This window comes from Xiphophorus maculatus, chromosome 8, assembly GCF_002775205.1.
Source record: "Xiphophorus maculatus strain JP 163 A chromosome 8, X_maculatus-5.0-male, whole genome shotgun sequence".
NCBI classification, from domain to species: domain Eukaryota; kingdom Metazoa; phylum Chordata; class Actinopteri; order Cyprinodontiformes; family Poeciliidae; genus Xiphophorus; species Xiphophorus maculatus.
In genome coordinates this window covers 24218796-24239340 of record NC_036450.1, presented here as the reverse complement: position 1 = coordinate 24239340, position 20545 = coordinate 24218796, and the positions used below count along the sequence as shown (strand labels likewise).

At 39.8% G+C, this 20545-nt stretch overlaps 1 protein-coding gene across 3 annotated transcripts; it reads left to right on the top strand.

The window, feature by feature from the left end:
• The first annotated feature begins 173 nt into the window (after positions 1 to 173).
• On the top strand, positions 174 to 20084 carry mphosph9 (M-phase phosphoprotein 9). 3 transcript variants are annotated; one of them, XM_023338592.1, is made up of 24 exons: positions 174 to 267; positions 942 to 1213; positions 3118 to 3265; positions 5456 to 5545; positions 5633 to 6132; positions 6624 to 6777; positions 6896 to 6968; positions 7958 to 8061; positions 8814 to 8927; positions 9040 to 9476; positions 10468 to 10617; positions 10828 to 10915; positions 11095 to 11310; positions 12051 to 12098; positions 12283 to 12347; positions 13291 to 13392; positions 14186 to 14407; positions 14488 to 14642; positions 15707 to 15979; positions 16723 to 16846; positions 17326 to 17411; positions 17660 to 17859; positions 18152 to 18220; positions 19226 to 20084. In XM_023338592.1, the coding sequence occupies exons 2-24, from the start codon at positions 978 to 980 to the stop codon at positions 19325 to 19327; spliced, it is 3756 nt and encodes a 1251-aa protein (XP_023194360.1). In that variant the 5' UTR covers positions 174 to 267; positions 942 to 977; the 3' UTR covers positions 19328 to 20084. The 3 variants fall into 3 exon arrangements, with proteins under 3 accessions (XP_023194360.1, XP_023194359.1, XP_023194361.1); XM_023338591.1 differs by having other exon boundaries at positions 8811 to 8927; XM_023338593.1 differs by having other exon boundaries at positions 6627 to 6777; positions 8811 to 8927; positions 19226 to 19327.
• The last annotated feature ends 461 nt before the right edge of the window (positions 20085 to 20545 follow it).

Below are 20545 nucleotides of genomic sequence, written 5' to 3'. Positions count from 1 at the left end.
AGCAACCTTTTGCTGGAGCTGTCCGCCTGTCAGGTTGGCCTGTCATTTATACACTCCTTATCTTCTCCCTCGACCAATAGAAATAAAATGTGAAAATACGAACCAATCAGACGTCTGTATTTCAGATCTCATTCTGACCAATGGGGTTGGGGGCTGTAAACGTTCAGCGGACAGCGAACACTGCAGTGCAGCAGCCAACCAGCTCACAGTTAGCGAGTCCGACTTCTCTCAGAGAAATATGGATATAATAACATTAGAAACCAACCGGTAGGTTAACTATTAATTGGTGTAAGCTGTACTAGCGACACTGCCTGGTGTTGTGAAGCGGTTTGCAGTTGAATGCTACTATTAGTCCTGTCCTGCTTGTCTCCGTGTTTCTTAACCTGTAATACACCAACTTAGCCAAACTGAGCTAACTGGCTAACCATCCGAAAAGCTCGCTAGTTGCAGGTGTTAGCTGCAGCAGATAAACTCTTTCGAACAGATTCAGGACTGGCAACTTCAAGTGTTGGTGCTACAGACATCACAGCTCTGAAAGCTAATGTTGCTCCCATTAATATTTGTGATATTGCCTGCCTCTTCCGCGCTAACTATTTCTGCTAATTTAATTAGCCGCACATTAATTAAAACATGCTGCATTCAGGCTGTATCTTAAATTAAAGGAAACGTAACCCCTGATCCTTAAAACACAGGGATCGATGCTAATGCGTCACACTGACACCTGAACGTCATTTTATTTTATTTTTTTTTTTTTTTGCTGTTTGTTTTAATACATGTTCACCGGACATGTTACGTGTAAATATCGCGGCTGTATAGTGACTCTGGGATGATAGTGCCCACCTCAACCGAGGTTACAGAGGCTTTTCTTGGCACTGTTGCCACAGCTGTGCAGCGCCTGCAGACGCTCACTCCAACTCGGCACTCTTTGTTTTGGCTCCCAGCTGTCAGAGAGACCCCCTCCAGATGGGCCCGTAAACATGTCCACCGATGACAGTATCTCCGAGGATGTGTCCAGCTCGGGGGCTCTGAGCCACTGCCACGCCAGCGCCGACGGAGATGGAGGAAAGGAGAGCGAGACCTCCCTGGTGTCCTCCGAGGGGACGTCAGCCTCGGGCCTGGCCGTCCTGGAGGAGAGGCACACCGTCTCCCAGACTACGGGAGGCGCCGTGGAGAGCAGGCGTGTGGACATCACACCGGCATGCAACAGGATCAGGTGCTGCCACTCACACACACACACACACACACACACACACACACACACACACACACACACACACACACACACACACACACACACACCGTGCTCTGCGTGAAAAATGGAGACTTGACAGTTAATGTGTAAAAGATGCATTTTCGGATATAAGCTGCGTTTATGTTCAAGTATTCAGATGTTCTGGTCAGGCCTGGTCACAATAACACATTTTGCTGGACAGTAGATCGTCCCAGAAGTTGATGCGATAAACCGTGACATTGTTGTTTTGAGATAACGGTATTATACAATAGTGTATCGGTAATAATAAAAGAACATGTATATTCAAAGATCAATAAGCTTTTAACATTGGAACGGGAAGACATTTTCAGTACCCAAAGTAAATAAACAAAACAACAAATAAAATGAATTGTGAAGTTGCTGTAAACAAAATTGTTCTTCAAAAAAAAAAGAGAGAAAAAGAAGAAGACCACCAAAGCACCAAATCCAAGTTTTGGTTGAAAGAGAGAAAACAGAAAAACAATAAATCACACAAATGGAAATGATTGAGCTAGTTTTAATTTACCATGAGATTAATGGAATTTTTTCTTATTGCTATTTATTTCCTGTTTCTTATTAATCTTGTCGGAAAACGTCATGAGCTGCATTCATTTGTAAGGAAGGAAATGAAAGTCATGTTGTAAACTGTAGCGTGAGCCGCGAAGCGGGATTTGAAACTGCAGCTGTTTTTAAAAAAAAAAAAAATTCAACAAAAATGATCTGATATCAACTAAAGCGCCTTGGAAAAGTATTTATACCATTTGAACATTTTCTCATCTTGCCACAATGCAAACCATAGACGTTTGATTTATTTATTTATTTTTTGGTGCTTTATGTGAAAGATAAGCACAGCATATAATTGTGAGATGAGATGGTGTAATAATAGTGACCTCCCATTGGCCAGCTCATCACCAGTAATCCTCACTGTCTGAAAAAGCTAGGTTCAATATTATTACTGACTGTCATAAACGGTTCAATATTGCTTTTATTTGTGCCGCTTATGTACATTTAGCAATACGGTAATATTTGTATATTCATTCTAGATATTTTTTTTACCTGCACCAGTAATACTAGTATATATGTACACATACAGGTATGTATAGTCACACATAGTTTTTTGGTATATATATATTTCTGTCAAGAAAGTTCAAAATTTAGGGATTAATCTCAGAAAATTTCTAGAAAGAACAAGAAAACTCTTGAGTTTGAAAAGTTGAAAATTTTCAAGAAATAACTTTGGAAATTTGAGATTAATATCAGAAATTTTTCCAAAATAAAACAACAACAACAAAAAAGGAAATGTGTGAGTTTGAAAAGTAAAAAAAAAAAATGCTAGAGAAAAAATTTCCATTTTGAGATTAATTTCAAAAATATTCAAGGAAAAAACCTTGGAAGTCTCTGAGTGTCAAAAGTAAAAATAAATGTAGACATTTGACGCTCAGACATTTGAACGTTTTTAAAAATTACTTTTGTAGAAAATGTATTACTTTTAAAACACAAATTTCAAAGTATTTTTTCTGAATTTTTTAGGGTTTTTTCTAGAAAAATATCTGAGATTTTTTGGAAAAGACTTACTCTCCTTTTTTTTCAATAGACAGTCATATTTTCTTGATTGAGCGATGTTTCGATATATACTATACTAAGTGTTGGTGTAACAGTTTTTAAATATTCATACCAAGTGAGACTCTTGATTATAAGACATCATATCTTGCCTACCGTTGTAATATTTTTCTTTTCTTAAAATCTTCTTTGTCTTTTTTATTTTTTGTGTCATTTTGCAAAGAAAAATGATACAAGAAAAGCCTTGGTCTCTCTTTTACATTGTTTGCCCGTATCTTATAAGTAATTTCAGTGCAATGTTGTCGTAGGAACCTGTGTCTGAGCACAGACGAAGCATTTGAGCATGGGAAGACCCTGCCGTTCATCAACCCGAGCTCCCTGGAGACCCTGAGGGCCTTAGTGCAGGAAATTCAGAGCAGCGGAGAAACAGACCCTGAGATCTGGAAGGACTGTGAGGTGGGAGTTAATCACACAGCCTGAAAGATAAAACTACACAGACCGTATGTAAATGAGATCCTAAGCACACGCCGGTGCTGTCCGAAGTGAAGCCAGGAATTGCTGCTTTAGCAGTTGTTCTTCTGCAGCTGACAGCCTCATCTCTGAGCTGTCACTTTTAGTTTTTTCTGCGGATCGCACCTGTCAGTTCTGCAGACACACACACACACACACCTGCAGAGAGCCCATAGTACTGGCACAGCACCACACTGCAGCTGATCTTGTCATACGCAGCAAGTGATGCGCAGGGGAAACACTGACGCAATTCGGTTCAACCTGAAGTGTTTGTTCTCAGCAGGTTCACTATCCCTTTAAACAAGGTGTCTGTGGGAACGAGCTGCTAATGGAGCTCATCCACAACCCACATTTTTGCTCTATGATTTTGCCACTGATATGATTGCTTTTCATTATTTGGTAAACAATCCACATCAAAGTCCAGGGGAATCATGGAAATCTGCCCTTTTGCCCTGTTTCCTCTCATGAAACACACTCACTTCCACTGCATTCCAGCTCTTTGGGGGAAGTAGCAACGCTTACTCCATCTTTTTTTTTCTGTGTTAAACATTCATTTGACATATTAATATCAGACGTATTTAATTTTTGTCTTAAGAAATGATCAGTTACATTCTGCTTTTATATACGCTACAAAGTCATGCATACCTGGTATTGGGTTCCTATTGTTGATGGGCATCTTTTCTATCAGAAAAATACACTTTAAATAATATGCTTTGAAGAAAACCTGAGAGACATATTGCGATTTATTTATATGGTGCATTTTCATGAGTTTTATTTTGTCTCTTAAGTAAATGTTTGATTTTTAAACTTTTTTTAGTGTGTATTTTGTGTCGCATTGCTTAACACGATGATTCCTCAGCTAGATTCTTCAATGAACGGCTGATATCCAAGCCATGAGGTAAAATTGTGTGGAAGGATGACTGTTCTAACATGTTCATGGTCTTACAGTCAAGAAGGATGCATCATGTGAACTGGTGTTATTTCTGAAAACAAATCACATTTAGTCTGCTGCATGTTTCTAACAATTATAACACAATCCTTTACATGGTTGCGTTACATGTTTTTTTTGTTGACTCTTATTTGTTTTAATTTATATTTACTGGAGCCACCAGTAAATACAAGATAAAGGAAACTTTGCAGAGGAGGGGTGTTTTCAAAAATAAATGAAGTTATTTTACCCAGCCTTCTAATAACATGTCTACAAGGTCCAGGATTTGCTAATATTGCAGAGGAATTCAAATGCATTACATTAATTAATATGAACACAAAACGAAGAGTCCCAACACCTGCTTTCAGAAACAGAGAAATCTTACAGTGCATTTTTCTGGCTGAGAGATCTTCGTAATGTGAATAGCAGCTTTGGAGATTTTTAATCCAAATGACTTCCTCAGTGTTTGTGTGTGAAAACTATGATGGCGTATGAAGGCCATTGTAGAGGGGGGGGGGGGGTAGTAAATTTCTGCCAAAACACAAAAAGAATTTGAGATTAATCACAGATATTTTTTTTTAAAAATCAAGGAAATTTATGAGACCCAAAAGTTGAAAATTCATTAGAAAAAAAAGCAGAAATTTTGCATTTGCAAGAAAAAAAAAAGTCTTGAAATTAATGTCAGAAATTCTCCTGGAAAAAAACTTAAAATTTATGACTTTAGAAATTCTGAAATTTTCACGTTTTTTTTTTCTTGAACATTTCTGAGGTTAATCTCAAAATGAGTTTTTTCTTGCATTTTTTTTTGACTTTCCAAACTCAGAAATTTTCTTGCTTTTCAAGACAATTCCTGGGATCTAGTCAGCAAATTTTTGAGTTTTTCAGCAGAAGCGTTCTCCTCTGTCATAGAAAACAAACACCCATATCAGATTTTTCTGCTTCTTCCAAATAATTGAATTCTAACTGGGTTTTTGTTACATTGCAATAGTTGCTCCTTACAGTATGGCTTCTAACAATGTTTGCCGGACATTTTGTTCTTTTTATTACATTTGGATGAAGTGGCAACTTAAAATATTACAAGGGAAAACTTCTGATTACTAACCTTTAGAAGCTGTGCACCTGTGAAGTTAGGAAACTAAACAGGATTAACCATTTAAAAGTTCAAGTTACAAACTGATCGTTTGTCAAACTGTTTTTGTCTTCATCAGGGTCGATGGTTGCATTTGTTTCAGCTGGTTGAAAAGCAATACCAAGAGCAAATACTTGCTCAGCAAGAACAATATCAGTGCCAAATACAGGTAAGCAAACATATGCTATCGAGTTCTTTCATGTGATGACATTTTTTTCTTCTCCTTTTAAATATCTTGTTTTTTTATTTTGTTTAGTTGATTCAGGATGAGATTAAGGCCCTGGTTCAGCTCCAGAACCGCCAAACCAGCAGCGGTCAGCCGCAAACAGAGTTCCCCTCCGTCACCAAAACGTCACCAGACGCTAAACACTGCATCTTCTCCATCATCTCCAGTGAACGTCCGCTTCCCAAAAACGTGCCGAGTGACAACGAGAGCTTGGGAGCCCCCGTCCTCACGCCCTTTAGCACCCCGTCCCCTCCGCCTCCCTGGCTGGAGACCGCCAACCAGGCGGAGGAGCGGACCACCACGGTGCTCAGCAGTGGCTATGGAACGCTGTGGGAAACTGGCTTCGAGCCCAGGGTGACTCCTGATGAAGACGGGGAGGATGGCGACGGAGGGCGGAAGCACGGATGGACCAGCGTCCTCCAGGAAGACATACAGACGACTCTGGCAGAGTACCAGCCGGACTTCTCCAGTGAGCGGCCCAACGCCGTCAATGAACCTATTCCATCTGTGTACCAGCAGAAAACGTCCAGGTACGTCCAAACTTTAACCTGTTAAAGGGGCAGCCTTATGGAAAGGCAATGTTTTTGAGATTAAGGCTCTGGGTTACATCACTGTTATTCTCTCACTAAAAACACTCCTGGAGTGTTGCTTTGAGTCTTTAGTGCGTGTTTGAATCCTTTAATGTCCCGTGGCAATCGTTCAGCTGTGCAAAACGGTTGAGGGAGCCTAGACCCGCCTCCAAGGATGAGCTGCAGCTTCCAACTGTGGCGGTCAGTAAATGACCACAGGATGCATAAGCTCCACTGGCTGAATGTGGGCAGGTTTCTTTATGCTAATAACTGGAACTGATTGAAGTTGGGTTTATCACAGACTGTGCCACAAACTATTATATCAACGTGTTGCTGTTTTACCTGCATCATTTTATGGAATTCATCTTTTATTTGTCAGATTGAGGAAATAGGGAATGAAGTTGTATGTTTTTTTTGTTAAAAATAAAATGTATTTTCTGTTGTTTTGGCAGCAGCAGCACCCAGCAGCTGACCTCCTGGGCCCAGAGGCAGAAACTCAGAGCCAGGAAGACCAAGGCAGGACTCGGCACAGCACAAACCCCAGACTACCAGGAGTTACCTCACAGCAAGCAGAGTCTACTGGAGAAACCAGATTCACACGACCAGGTACTTCAACAGCTCACCTTCTAGGACTAACATTTGTAGCAGTTTTGTTTTTAGCTCATTGTCCGCTTTGGTTGTTCTAACCGTATTTTCTTGCTCCATCCACTTATCTCTGTTTCAGCATCGATCGGCCGGGCTGTCATCCAGCTCTTTCCCGCTGCGGCGCAGTGACAGCCTGATGTCAGAGGCTTCAGGTAATTCACAGACTTCGATTAAAACGAGAAGAAAAGACAAGGCCAAAGGAAACCATGCACTTTAGTTTTTATCTTCTGTAGTTATTGATACACTCCTGAGGCGACCATAATAATATTTCACACTGTCTGATAGTAATAGTTTTGATTTGATTCTAAAAGCAGTCTTTGACACTGAATAAAATCTCATTTATGATCATATTATAGGTCAGTAGAGAGCAGCAGTAGCAGTGTGACTCTTCAGATCAGCAGTGATGCTCAGTGTCCTCACTGTATTTACGGTTTATAGTATGGCTCAGTACTTTAGACTGGCCTGCACCAGGAGGTCAAACTCATTCTCATTTTGGGCCGAATAGAGGTCATAAATCTTCTTAAAGGGCCAGAATTTATTCTGGCCAGTCAGCTAATTAATTTGTCAACTAATGACGAATTAATTCAGCTAATTCCTCATTGAATTAAAAGCTGAGGATCGTTCCGTCTCCTGCAGACTCCATGAATAATAATCGGCATTCGATAAGTACTTCTTAAAAATAAAATAATATTGAAAATTTTTTCACATTGTTCAGTCTGTTCAGAATTTCAAAAAAAATTTTTCTGATATTTAAAAAATATATATATTTGCAAGGAATTTTGCAATATTTGCCCCTATGCGCGACGTTAAATGTGACTTTTTGTTGCTTGCCGTATCGATTGCGGACTACAACTAGATATTAAGTAAGACTGACGCAACAGTGTTGTAAAAGAAAGTACTGCCGCCTGCAGGTTGGAGTTATCACTTAAGCTCAAACATTTTTAACCGTTCTTGCAGAAAAACGTGTGGAGCTCACATTACCACGAAGTAATGAGGAGGTCTGTTGATTTTGCGTGAATTTTTGCAGAATTGAACTGTGTAATTTGGCGACACACGTAGCCTACACCGACATAAGCATGCAAATGAACGGGTGAATAATGTCAAAAAGTGCTCTACAGATGTTTCATTGTGTCTGTCTCAGGTCTGACTTACTGGCGTCTGAACGAGTGCGATCTGTATCGGCCCCTTCCGGACAGCTTTGACAGCGGAGCGTACCTCCTTCTGCAAGAGGCTTCCATGAGTCTTGTGAGTAACACCAGCTGAGTCACATTCAAACCTCCCGATCCGCCCTGCTGTCCTACGCGACGTAAACGTCGTCATCTGTTTCTGCCCCGTAAAGGAGCCGCATGACGCTCAGATGTTGACTGTATGTGCTGACAGGGACAATAATAGTACCAGTCAGAAGGTGGCGCTAAAACACATCTTCACACACCTTCAGATAAAGAAGATTCAGATCTCTACATCAGCTCTATGTACCAAGGCTTATTAGGGCCATTGTACATAGAAAAACTGGGGGAGAGGCAAGAAAAATTTGAAAAGTTCAAAATTTTGGAGAAAAAAATGAAATTTTGGGATTAATCTCAAAATAATTTCTGGGAAAAACTTGAAAATCTCAGAGTTTCAAAAGTAAAAAAAGAAAAAGATCAACTTTTGAAACTCAGAAATTTCCAAGTTATTTTTTCTTGCAAATTTTCATGTAGCAATTGCTAACAGAAGACAATGATTCAATTCAATTCAAATTCAAAAATACTTTATTAATGCCAGAGGGAAATTAAATAATCATCACTACATCTGGTTTTGTAGCTAAACAAATGAAATAAGGGTGATTAGTGTGCTCTATAGCACTTCAAAACTTTTCATATGTTTTTACTCAGTTTATTGCCCCCAGATTCATGGAAGTCAGATCTGTAAGGGATATAAAAATGTTGCAATGACGATGTTTTTGTGAAAAAGTCGAGTTGAAGTAAAAGCTGAGGATCGCTCTGTGTCTCCAGCAGACTCCGTCCCAGGAGCCGCGGCTGTCCCTCAGAGAAATCTACCAGAACAAGCATAAAGATTGTAAACAAACCGACTGGGAAGGTTCTGTCGCGTCCAGCCTTCTATCACCACAGGTTCGTCTTTTCATTCAGAGACCCAAATCTTTTCTTACCTCTTCTAACATTTGGCTTTTGTAGAAAACTCTCTGACTCGCTCCGTTGCTAACATTATATCTCCGTTGCTAAGGTGCTGACGTTGGATCCGGCGGCCGGAACGCAGCAGTCAGATCGAACGTCTGGCTTCACTTCACCTTCTCACTTCAGCAGCCCGTCGTTTGCCCCTCCGCCCCACCCCTACCCCAGACTGGGGACCTCCATGACCCCCGACAGCATGGTGGAGGGCAGCCCCCATCCTGGAGACACCGACTGCGTCTCTGACACGTCCAGCGCTTCAGCTGCTGGACAACCTCCCGCTAAGACGCAAAGTTCCCGAGGGAATCCGTCACTGGCGGTCAGAGAAAGCAGCCAGCAGCGCAGTGCGCCGTTAACCAGCGAGGAAGAGGGGAGCCGCACTCACACCAGCACCCTGAAGCCCGGCGCCGCCCCTGGAGCCGGGCAGCCGCCGTCAGCCAGTCCTCACATGGACAGAGCTTCGTCTCTGGAGGACCCCGTTGTCCTGTCTCTGTGAGTCTGATGTTACAGATGCCTTATAGACAATATTCACCCCGCCTGATTTCAGCAGTCCCACAGGTTACACTAAAATTATAAACAATCAGAGGAGCGTATATTTGTAACTTGCTATAGAAAAAATGTTTGTCGTTTTAGCGATAAAACTCGTCTCGCTGAAACGAGAACATTTCTTGTTTGTCCAAGTTTTATATCTCGTTACAATCAAAATATGTTCCCATTTTTAAATCAGAAACATCAGGGGAATGCCTTTTTATGAATGTAAACTGTCACGGGTGTATTTTTATATTTTTGCTAGAGCAAAAAGTTTCTCATCACAGTGAAAAATAAAATGAGAGTGTCTCATTTTTACGAGTTTTATATTTCATAATGTGAAGGTTTCTGGGTATGAGACACAAAACTCGTTAAAACGAGAAAACATTGTCATGATAATGAGTTTTCTGTCTCATTATAACCTAAATATGTCAGAGGCGTGTATTTTATTAAAACAAGAAAGTTTTTTGGTTTCAGAAGTTTTATGTTATTATACCATGAGAGTTTCTGGATGTAACGAGATACAAAATTCATTAAAACGAGAAGGTTTTCTTGTTTTGACGAGTTTTGTATTTTGTTATAACCAAAATGTGTCTCATTTAAATGAAAAAGGTCAGGGTGAGCCCTTCTTTTGCCTTTTTAAGTTCGTAAACTGTCAGGAGAGCGTTTTTTTTAAATCTTAATATAAAGAAGTTTCTCGTTAAAGCGAGATATAAAACTTAACAGTTTTCTTGTTTTTACGAGTTCTGCATCTCATTATAACAAAAACATTTCTTGTTATTGTGAGACATAAAACTCGTCTTGTTATAACATGAAGGTTTCTGGTTTAACTGGGTACAAAATTTGTTGCAAAGATTCTTTTTTTTTTTTTTTTTTTTGCTTTAATAAGTTTTGCACCTTGTTTTAACGTGAAAGTGTCTTAAGTTTCCTTTTTTTCTTCCCTTTTTTGCCCCAGACTGCGGCAGAACCTCAGAGAGAAACACTCGCGACACGTCGCTGATCTGAAAGCCTACTACGAGTCTGAGATTCGGATCCTGCGAGACAAACTCAAACTCCGCGATCTGCCCCAGGACCTAGAGAAGAGCAATCAGGCCCTTACAGAAAGGTTTGCAGTCATTCACATGGCTGTGTTTTTTGCCTTGTTGCAAACCAGATGAAGTCACCAGAAACGTAAAATAACCAGAAAAACGAGCAAAAGCCAAACGTAGAAGTTTTTTGTACATACATTTGAGAACATGTAAAGAGGGATTAGCGATGTTAATGATAAATGTTTACAGTTTAGATTCATTTTATTCATCCATTTGTTTATCTGCAGGTGCAAACATCTAGAAAAAGCTCTGGCTGAAGCAACAGGTCGCATTCAGGAACTGGAGGCAACAAACATCTTGCTGGAGAAACACCTGGTACCTGCACATTTTTATGCAAAATTTGCAGCTCATTACCTTGAGGGAACTTATGATAATTTCCTAAACAAGCAACGCAGGGATAGCAAGAAGCTAGCAGGCCGAACAGAGGAAGCTACACCAATGTTCAGGCATCGTTTTTGGGCAGCTTTTGAATACGAGTGACTTTGTATTTGCAGGCTGAGTGGCCAGAGCGCTACGCCGTGGCCGGAGCCGCCGTGAACTCCCTGCAGCAGCGGCTGGAAGAAAGCAAACGCTCGGCCAAAGAGAAAGACGGCCTGGCCGCGCGCTTAAAGAGCCGCGTGCGTCAGCTGGAGGAGGCGGCGCAGAAAGCCTGCAGGGAGGCAGACGACAAGGAGGCCAGGAGGGAGAGGGAGTACAAGATGCTGCAGGATGTGAGTCTGAGAGAGTCCATAAAGATCAAATATCATGTAAAAAGTAGTAGCAAACTTCTAATTGAGTTCACTGCAGGGTTAATTAATCGAAATGACTCACATTTAATTGTAAACTATATATAGCAACAAAATAAACATTTTCAAATCAAATACCTTTTTTTCTTCTAAATTATTGAGTAAATATAAAAGGTGGGTGTTTCTTGTTTTATCATTTATTATTGTGATAATTATTTTTGTCATGATAAGAATTCTGATATTTCATCTTAATATCAGAATTTGTTTCAAAAAACGAACCCGCCATGTTGTGGTAATTTTTAATTTTCTAAAAAAAAAAAATAAGTCCACTGTGTGTTCAGTGAGAGCATCAATAAATATCAATAAATTTGAAAATATGACTAAATACAGTTACTGTGTGAAGTTCAGTGATGCAAATCACACTTCTTTGTGATTCCTCTTTGGGTCTTTGTATGTAGAAAAAAAGTGATTAATAGTTTTGAAAGTTTTTAGCGTATTAAAAATGTAATTAACACGTTAAAGTCCAAGTCACAGTCAAAATATTATAGTGTCTCTAACTCTGTGCAAATTGCTGCTACTCATGAGACCCTGAATAAGAAATGTTTGATAAGGACAGGAAAAAAATGACAAAGTTTTTACACCAGTGGAAGAATTTAATAGCCCTTTTTGTACAACTATGTTAACTGGGAGCCATAATTTACAACGCTTCACTTTTTTCCCCTCAGCTACTCAAGGAATACGACTCTCTGACGAAGGAACACGAAGCAGCAAAGGTAAAATCATTTCCTCTGGTATTGCAACATTGTGTCACATCTTCATTAACCTCAGTATCAGCCAATATTTGCCTTTTTTTTTGTTGTTTTTAAAATATTGGCATCAACCCCATAAGTAAGACAGGACTAATAATAATAGTTGATGTTTATTGCCATAATGCTGCTGTTTGTTTTGTTTTTACAGAACAAACTGGTGTCAGCAGAGAGCAAGCTAGTCGATGCAAACGATCAGATATCTGAGCTGAAGAGGTAACACTTGCTGGTTAGATTTTGTAACTTTTAAAAATATATATATAATCCAACCAGCTACATTTACTTGAGTAATTGTATTATGCCGTTTCGCTGCTCTTACTCAGGTAACATTTCTGTATACTCTATCCCCTGTGAGTAACTTCACTAAATGAAGAACAATAATGTTTTAACCAAACATAATCACCAGACACACATTCGTAGGTTTCATTAAGGTTTCATAAATTTTATATTGAAAGAAACTGATTTGGAAAAGTGTCTCTTTTGCCTGATTTTAGCTGCATTTCCATTACAAATGTTTGCAAAACTTTGTCAATTTCCACTCATGTTGAAAAAGCACAATTTCGCACTGAAGTGTTTCCATTAAATAAAAAATGCAATCAAAATCAGTAAGTTTGTTCACATGATAGTTCATTAAAAATTAATTCTACTCCTACTTCCTGTTGTCTTCTTTGTTGTTTCCTCCAGTAGTAACATGCAGTTGTTGATCACATTACTTGTAGGACATGAAAATAGTTTGCGTTGCAGTTTTGCAAATTTCATTCATTTCAATAAAATCAAAAAAACCATCTCAACCTAGCGCAAAAACGTTTTTGAAAAATTTTAGTTTTTTTCGTGTGTCCATTAAGCCAAATTATTTTTGTAATTCCAATTAACGCAATTATATGGTAAATGGGAATGCAGCTTTTGTTATTTCGTGATTATGTTATTAGTATGAATTACTGTCTTTTTGGTGCTTAAAATACCAAAATTTCCACATAACATGTTTTGGTTAAATCTGATGATTTAATTTGATTGATTTTTAACATTTTAACCATTTAATCAGTACTGGGGTATCCTTTTTACCAAATACTGTTCTACTCTTACTTGCGTCATTCCCCATTACCTGCGGGTGTCTCCTGCTGTATCCATGACCATGTCCTCCTCTCTAAATCTCTCCTAGAGTCATCTCAAAGTTGGAGTCCCAGGTGATGCAGCTGGAGCACGAGAACCAGGCCAGGATCCGCTTCGCCCCCCACAGTAACGCTCAACCTTCAGGGGCAGGGTGAGCTCTTTAGATGTTCACAGTTAAAGCCGCAGGGTTTTAGTGTCTGAGAGGAGAAAAGTTTGTAACACTTCTGCACAAATAACCTCCCATACAACACAGTTTGTCACGTTACAAACTGTGTTTTGTAACATTCAAACTCTGTCGCTTCCACTTTGCTGAAATAGATGAGCAGTAAGTGTATTTTATTTGTGATTTATGTAATAGACCAAAGCAGAGTGATGCGTTTTGTGAAGTGGAAGAAAGTTATGTCAGCGTATGTGAAGAGCCATGCTTTTGTTGGGTTCACCAGGTTCTTTCCGCTTGATCCCAAGCCTTGGGTTTATAAGAATTTTAAAAATGGGCATATAGACTGTTTCCCCAGACATTGTCATAGAATCGGATGACTCGTTTGTAGGAGCTCATTGTTGTTCACCATGTCAGCGAGGGTTGTTGAGCAGTTAGAGCAAAGTGGGAGCAACTGGGTTTTCTTAAAATCTTTGAAAATGTTTGAATTTCAGTTTTGTGTTTTCAAGGTTTAGAAAGTGCTTGATTTCTCTATATAGACCTTAAAAGTGCTCGATATTCAAACTGCACAATTTTGTAATAAAGTTTGATTAAAAGGCAAAATTTTGAAACCAGATATTTTCATAATTTTCAATTAAAAGCTATAATTTCCTTTTGCCCTTCACAGTTCTCTGATGTATAACTAAATCGTTCAACATGGGAAAATGAGATTTCAGTTTTTACTGTTACTGTTTTTGTAACAAGTGATACTAACTACAGTGAATTACTGTCCTGAATATGTCTGCAGTCTCTTCCACCATCCTGACTTGCTGCTGTCGCCCAGCAAAGGTAAAGTAGAGCCGGACGTCACCTGGAGGAGGTTTGACCAGTCGAACGGCGGCAGAAACTCCCGGCTAACTCAAACCAGCCAATCAAACGCTCACAAGCGATCACCTTACCCGATAAACGACCAGTCGTCTGGAACCGGCAGCTCCGCGGACGCCTCTTCCTCTGGAACCGGCAGCTGGAGGTGTGTGTTTAGAGTCGGGAGCACGGCTTTTAAAGCCGGACGCGAGCGTGAGCGTGAACGGTTCGCTTTCTGGTGTGCAGGTGTGCGTCTCCACCCGAGTGCGAGCAGACGCTGCCTCAGAGCAGACAGCAGGGGCAGAGCGCCGGTCGGAGAGACGGCTCCAGCCCCCTGACGCCCATGATGAGGGCCCTGATCGAGCTGGAGGAGACCAGAGCCACGGAGACCCGGGCCCCATGTGAGCCCCACATTCTCACAGCTGCACAGGGACCCTTAGGGGTCTGCCACCTTTACAACCCAAAGAGGCATTTTCTCCCTCAGCCCAGTAGAATAAAACTCGTTTAGAAACACAAATATTACGTCACCTTCAAGAAAAAGATCAAATATCTACAACAAGAATGTTGTTGTCACCTTTAAAGAACCACTGATTTATTTCATCGGTTTTGAACTACTTACTTATACCAAATAGCTTCTTTCTTCTTTTTTTTTACAACACCTACTCTGGGAAATTTGTTTGGAGTTTTAGATGTAAGAAAAACAATTTTTATTTTTGTTTTTATGTTTTAAAATAAAATAAAGTTTACATGAAAAGAATACATTTTTTCTTTCAATAAAATGTTCAGATATGTTCAAAAAAAGTACTTCTGATAAATATTCCTTACACTACGCACATAAAAAAACAAAACAATTCAAACAGCATTTGTTTATTATCTTTAAACGTTCAAACGTTGCTCCATTCTTAATCAATCTTGTCCAAAGGTATTAAAAGCCAGCTATAGCTCTGGAGCTGCAAGTAGCAGGCTCTTGGCCTAGTCAAAGTCCTGTCCTAAATGCAATTGAGAATCAATGGGAAGACTTGAAAACTGACATTCATGCATGCTGTGTGTCCCGTCTGACTGAACTTCAGCTGTTTTGCATAAGCAATCGACTATAAATTCACAAAAATTGCGGAGATCCCAAAAGAGAAATGCACAAAGCACATTTCAGGTTTTCACTGGTTAAAAAAAAAATTATTGAGCCACTTTTTTGATGGCTTGTCACATAACATCTAATTAAAATACATTGTAGTTAAAAAAACGGAAAGTTTTAAAGTCACTGTAAACAATGTGACTTCCCGTATTTTTCCACATAGAAATAAAAGTAAAACTGTCTTGGAGGCAGACGCTTTGTTCATTTTTCATCCTGAAATGCACCAAATATTTCCAACAGTATTTTTGCACAATTACTATTTCACTTAAACACAAACAAACACAGCTGCTACCTGCTCGGTCTGTAGAATTTAATTCATTTATGTGTCTGCAGGGGTCGGCCATCAGAGGGCCACCGTTGGGTTTGTGGAGCGGAAACACAAAGAGCCGGTCCGGAAGCGACCCGATCTGGTGCTGGACGAGACGGAGGCCGCGAAACCAGGAGGAGCGGCAGCTACGGGGGCCGACGGCGGGGGCCCGAGAAGTCGCGGCGCAGCGGACAGGACTGCAGCCCTGCTGAGGGCCCAGAGGAGTCTGTCCCCCGAGGGCCACAGGTCCTCCTCACTGCCACCTGCAGCTCATAGAAACATCCCTACTGCAACTCCAAGTAAGTTCTTACAGGGACTCGTTCACCCTTAAAAAGTCTTAAATTTATTTGCCAAGGCCTTAAAATGTCTTTAATAATAATAATAATAATGAAAAAATTAGGTGTATTTTGGCCTTAAGTGTGATAATCACAGGTCTTAAATTTTGTGGTGGTCTTAAATTTTAGTCGCACGCAGGCGTCTTCACTGCATTCTGTGACTCGAGGCTGTTGAGGCTGCCGTTAGCTAGCTGCTAATATCGCAAAGTTCAGTACTAACAGACCTTTATTCTCCATTTTCATGAAAGACTTGAATTGGTAATATCATGTCATTGCTTTATCCAGTAATCCAAAAAATACTGTAAATTTATTACACAAATGTAAAATCTTGTAACCTCTTTATGTTCTCGGTTCTTTTGATGTATAAAATTCGACATAGGATGTTTTTTTGTTTGTATTATGCCAATATTTTGATGATTGCTTATAAAGACTTAAAATAAAAACAAGCAGCTAATATACCATTGCTGGCTAGCTTTGCTGCAGCTACCGTCAATATGAACAAATTTATTGGCAGGATATGCAATTTTCTGTTGTACATTTGTCGTGATTCAGGTCTTATTTTGTTCAAAATGGCCATAAACAGTCTTTAATTTAAGTTGGTGAAACGTTCAGAAACCTCGTCTTACTACAAAATGTGACATTTATCCAAATCTGCATGTTTGTATGGCGGTCATGACATCTCCACCTTCCTTTCTTCTTCTTTTTAGCCAAGAGGGAGACGTTACTGACGCCCCTGTCTGCCATGTCCAGCCCCAAACGCTGCCCCACTGAGAACTACTCCACTGCTTTTGGCCACCTGATGCCAAGAGAAGAGCACCTGCACCTCCAAAGGTGAGAAATGAAACCTCGTGCAGGCGATTCCGGGACGAATTCTTTTGTTGCAAACCCATAAACGCTGTGAGCTGTAGGGGGCGGTAGAGGACGACAGAAAGAGTGCAACATCATGATATGACACAAAATGAAGACAGCTGCAGTTTGATTTTAGTTTTTTAAGGAACTTTATTTAATGTAAAGAACAGTTCGGGTTTATAGCGACATTTAAAATAAACAAGTTAACAAAAGATGCTGTTTTGTCATTTCTACATTCCAACCCAAAAACAGTTGGTTTCATTCCATAAAGCCTGGGATGTTGCATTTGACCAGAAGGTGATAGACTGCTGCCCTTTCTAACACATTTTGTCTGGTTAGTCCACAAATAAGTTATCATGAAATGGCTGTAAATACTGTTAGCGTTCTGTTCCTGTCTGTCAGTAAAGGTGTGCTTCTAGACACACTCACTGAAACTGTCTGGTTGTGGTCTGTCCGCACAGCGACGGACACGCTGACAGGAGGCGGCACTCATTCCACAGCAGCAGTCCCAGGAAGAGACTCCACTTCACATCAGCAGAAGAGAAAGGTAACGCTCAAAATCCTGAAAACCCTGGTGGCCAGGACACGCTAGCTTAGTGCTTTTTTTGGGGGTTTTTCTACCATTGTATTCTGGGCATGTTTATTTATTTTAGAAAACATCTAAGTTAGTTTTGATTTTACTCCTTGTTTGAGAAACGAAACCTTTAATAATTTGGAACTCCGCACTTTCTGAAAACCTAATATTTGTGTCTGATTGTAAATGTAGATTCTTCTTCTGTTTTTTTTTTTCCTCAGAGCGTCAGGAGCCGGAGCCCTGCGGCCACATGGAGCCACTGGACAGAAGCGCCCAGCTGGGCTGGGAGCAGCAGAGAGACGGCGGCGGTCCTGAGCAGCCGGACCCCTCAGTGGACCCGGCTCTGCTGGCCCTGGACAGAACCCAGTCACTGACTGAGGCTGAAAGACTGTTTGATGAGCTGACGCAGGAGAAACTGCAGGTGTGTTCCTGAGTCTGATGCTTCTTAGTTTCTTTATTTTTTAAAGCCAGAAGGATAAATTTAAAGGTGCAGCTCCAGCCAGGCGTTCAGCCGGTTACATAAGAGGCTTATAGGGTGGCTCATTTCAATCCCTCCTCCTGCCTTTATTCTGATCTAATGAGTTTCAGCGTGTTCACTGCTTTATCAGTGTATTTGTGGTGTGTGTGTGTGTGTGTGTGTGTGTGTGTGTGTGTGTGTGTGTGGGGGGGGGGGGGGGGGGGGGGTGTGTGGGGGTGTGTGTGTGTGTGTGCAGATTGAGGCAGCTTTGAGCAGGATGCCTGGAGCAGGTGGCAGAGTGAGCCTACAGACCCGATTAGATGAGGTGAGATACCAGAAAACAATTATAAACTGATTACTACTGAACTGTCATTTCAAAACAAAGTTCATTTCCTGTTTTATTATATTAAAAATAACATTAGAAACTATTAACATATTGAAACAATAAGTGAAATATTTCACTTAAGGGTTTTCTTGCTTAAGCATATGGATAAGACTGAGAATCCCACAAGAACAATTTAATCATCAGTATTATGCAACATTATACACAATATTAAATGTGTCATAAAATCTTAGTCACAATAATAAAATATATTGCCACTCTCAAAATATGTTAAAACGAATCTAATCTATTTATTCTGAGAATTGATATATTGGGTACCCATGTCTGCTTAAAAAGTTCATGTAACTAAATTAATGTCTTAAAATGTCTTCAATTCATTTTTGAAAAACCAAGTTGGCCTTAAATACGTTACTTATAAGTCTTAAATTTTGTATTGAGAGGACTATTTAATCTCACATATTCAATGCATTTTTTATTTGTTGTTTTTTTTGTCGCAGGACTTTTCTGTCAGGCAAAATTTTGAGTAGAACTCAGACTAGGGCTGGAGGACATGAGGAAAATCTAATGTCCCAATATATTTTTGCTATATCACGATACATATCACGATATTCTGAAATGAGCTCCAAATGTTATTTTAAACTATAGACCCACCTGCAGCATGATGTCACCCACGCAAGTTTCCACCCCCTATATCTGTGGAGACAGGTCTTAATTTCAAAGTCTTAAAAAGTCTTAAATTTGAGTTGTTGAAACCTGGAGAAACTCTCTTAAGGTGAAACCTGACAATATTAGATCTATTGTATTATGTCATTGTCAATACTTGAAAATGGTCTCAAAAGAACAATATTATCATTTATTGCAATAATTACTGGAACAGTTTATTGTCCAGCAAAATGTGTTGTGACAAGACTGGACAGACAATGTTTACCGTTTTCCTTTATGGGTTGAAACTGTTACTTCAAATATTTTGCTATTTTCTTCTATCAGGTGGCCTTAGAGAATCGTCTGGAGAGACTGAACCGCGAGCTGGGATCCATCCGGATGACTCTGAAGCGATTCCATGTCCTCCGTTCTTCTGCCCACACATAGCGACCTCCGACCTCTGCCACAGCTCGGTGTCTCGGCTCGACAAACGGCACTGATTGTCTTCTGAAGAGTCGCCTTGCCATGATCTCACCTGTACATCGAACACGCCCACCATGTTTTTATACGTATGATCGAACAATACTCTGGGATATTTTTTTACGTGTCGGGGAAAATATCGGAGCATTTTTTTGGAATATATTTTATTTTTTAGTAAAGCACAGATTTGTAAAGTCGTTTACTTTTTTAGTCACGAGAAAAAAAATAATGTGATGTTTTACCACAACGAAGAAGAGATTTTAAAATTAGCTTGAGTTTAAGGGTTAAGATGTGAAGACACATTCACTAGACATTCATGCACGAAACATCACTGCCTTTTTTTAAAAATTGTTGATAATTGTACAATTATTACATGTTATTAACATTACATTCATGTTTTTACATATCAGTTGTTGTTTTTTTCTTAATTGTCTGTACATTTCGTTTTGGGCCAAACCTTTTGAACTTGAAGGAAATCTGTGTTTACTTGAATGAAAAACCTTGTTTTGTTGTTGTTGCTTTATTTCCTGAATGACTTCATTTCTGCAGCAGCAGATCAACCAGTCAGTCAAACCAGCATCCAACCTTTTCACTCAGATTCTCCATCTGTTTCCACTGTGCATGGAGTCCTTGCACTGTTTCCTTTGCTCCATGTCAATTTCCTACAGTGACATGTTTCCAATGGACCTGTAATGCTACTGCACAATAAACTTCTTTTATAGAAGTAGAGTTGGCACTCATTTCGTTTATAAGCTCAGAATGATGCATTACTGTTGTCAAAGCGCCGTCTCCAGTTCGAGGCATGGGCGGATCTAGATGGGGGGGCCAACCGGGGCCCGGTGACCTGCAAAGATTTACTTTAGCAATGAACTGTGAGTACGTTGTACCCCATTATTGGCTACTTTGCTAAGCAGTGTTTCTTCATGGGGTACAGGACAAAAATGAATCAAAACAAAATAAATGTTAAAATAAAGGGCAATATTTCATCTTTTAACATGCACTGATCAAATTGTCGATTTAATTGGCCTGAAGTCAGGCCACATTAATAAAGTAAAATAACTTATGAAATGATCACTAAACAGTGTATTCCTCAAAAACAAACATTTCTAAATAAAGTACCTGTGCTAACAAACTTTTTTTAATATATGCATTTGAAAAATAAACATTTTTTCTTCACAATATTTA

Bases quoted from the DNA above. Each gene is read 5' to 3' on its own strand.
- mphosph9 (XM_023338591.1), top strand. From the start codon at position 978: ATGTCCACCGATGACAGTATCTCCGAGGATGTGTCCAGCTCGGGGGCT. The intron at 1,214-3,117 runs GTGCTGCCACTC...ATGTTGTCGTAG, and splicing joins CCGGCATGCAACAGGATCAG to GAACCTGTGTCTGAGCACAG. The intron at 14,408-14,487 runs GTGTGTGTTTAG...TCTGGTGTGCAG, and splicing joins TCTGGAACCGGCAGCTGGAG to GTGTGCGTCTCCACCCGAGT.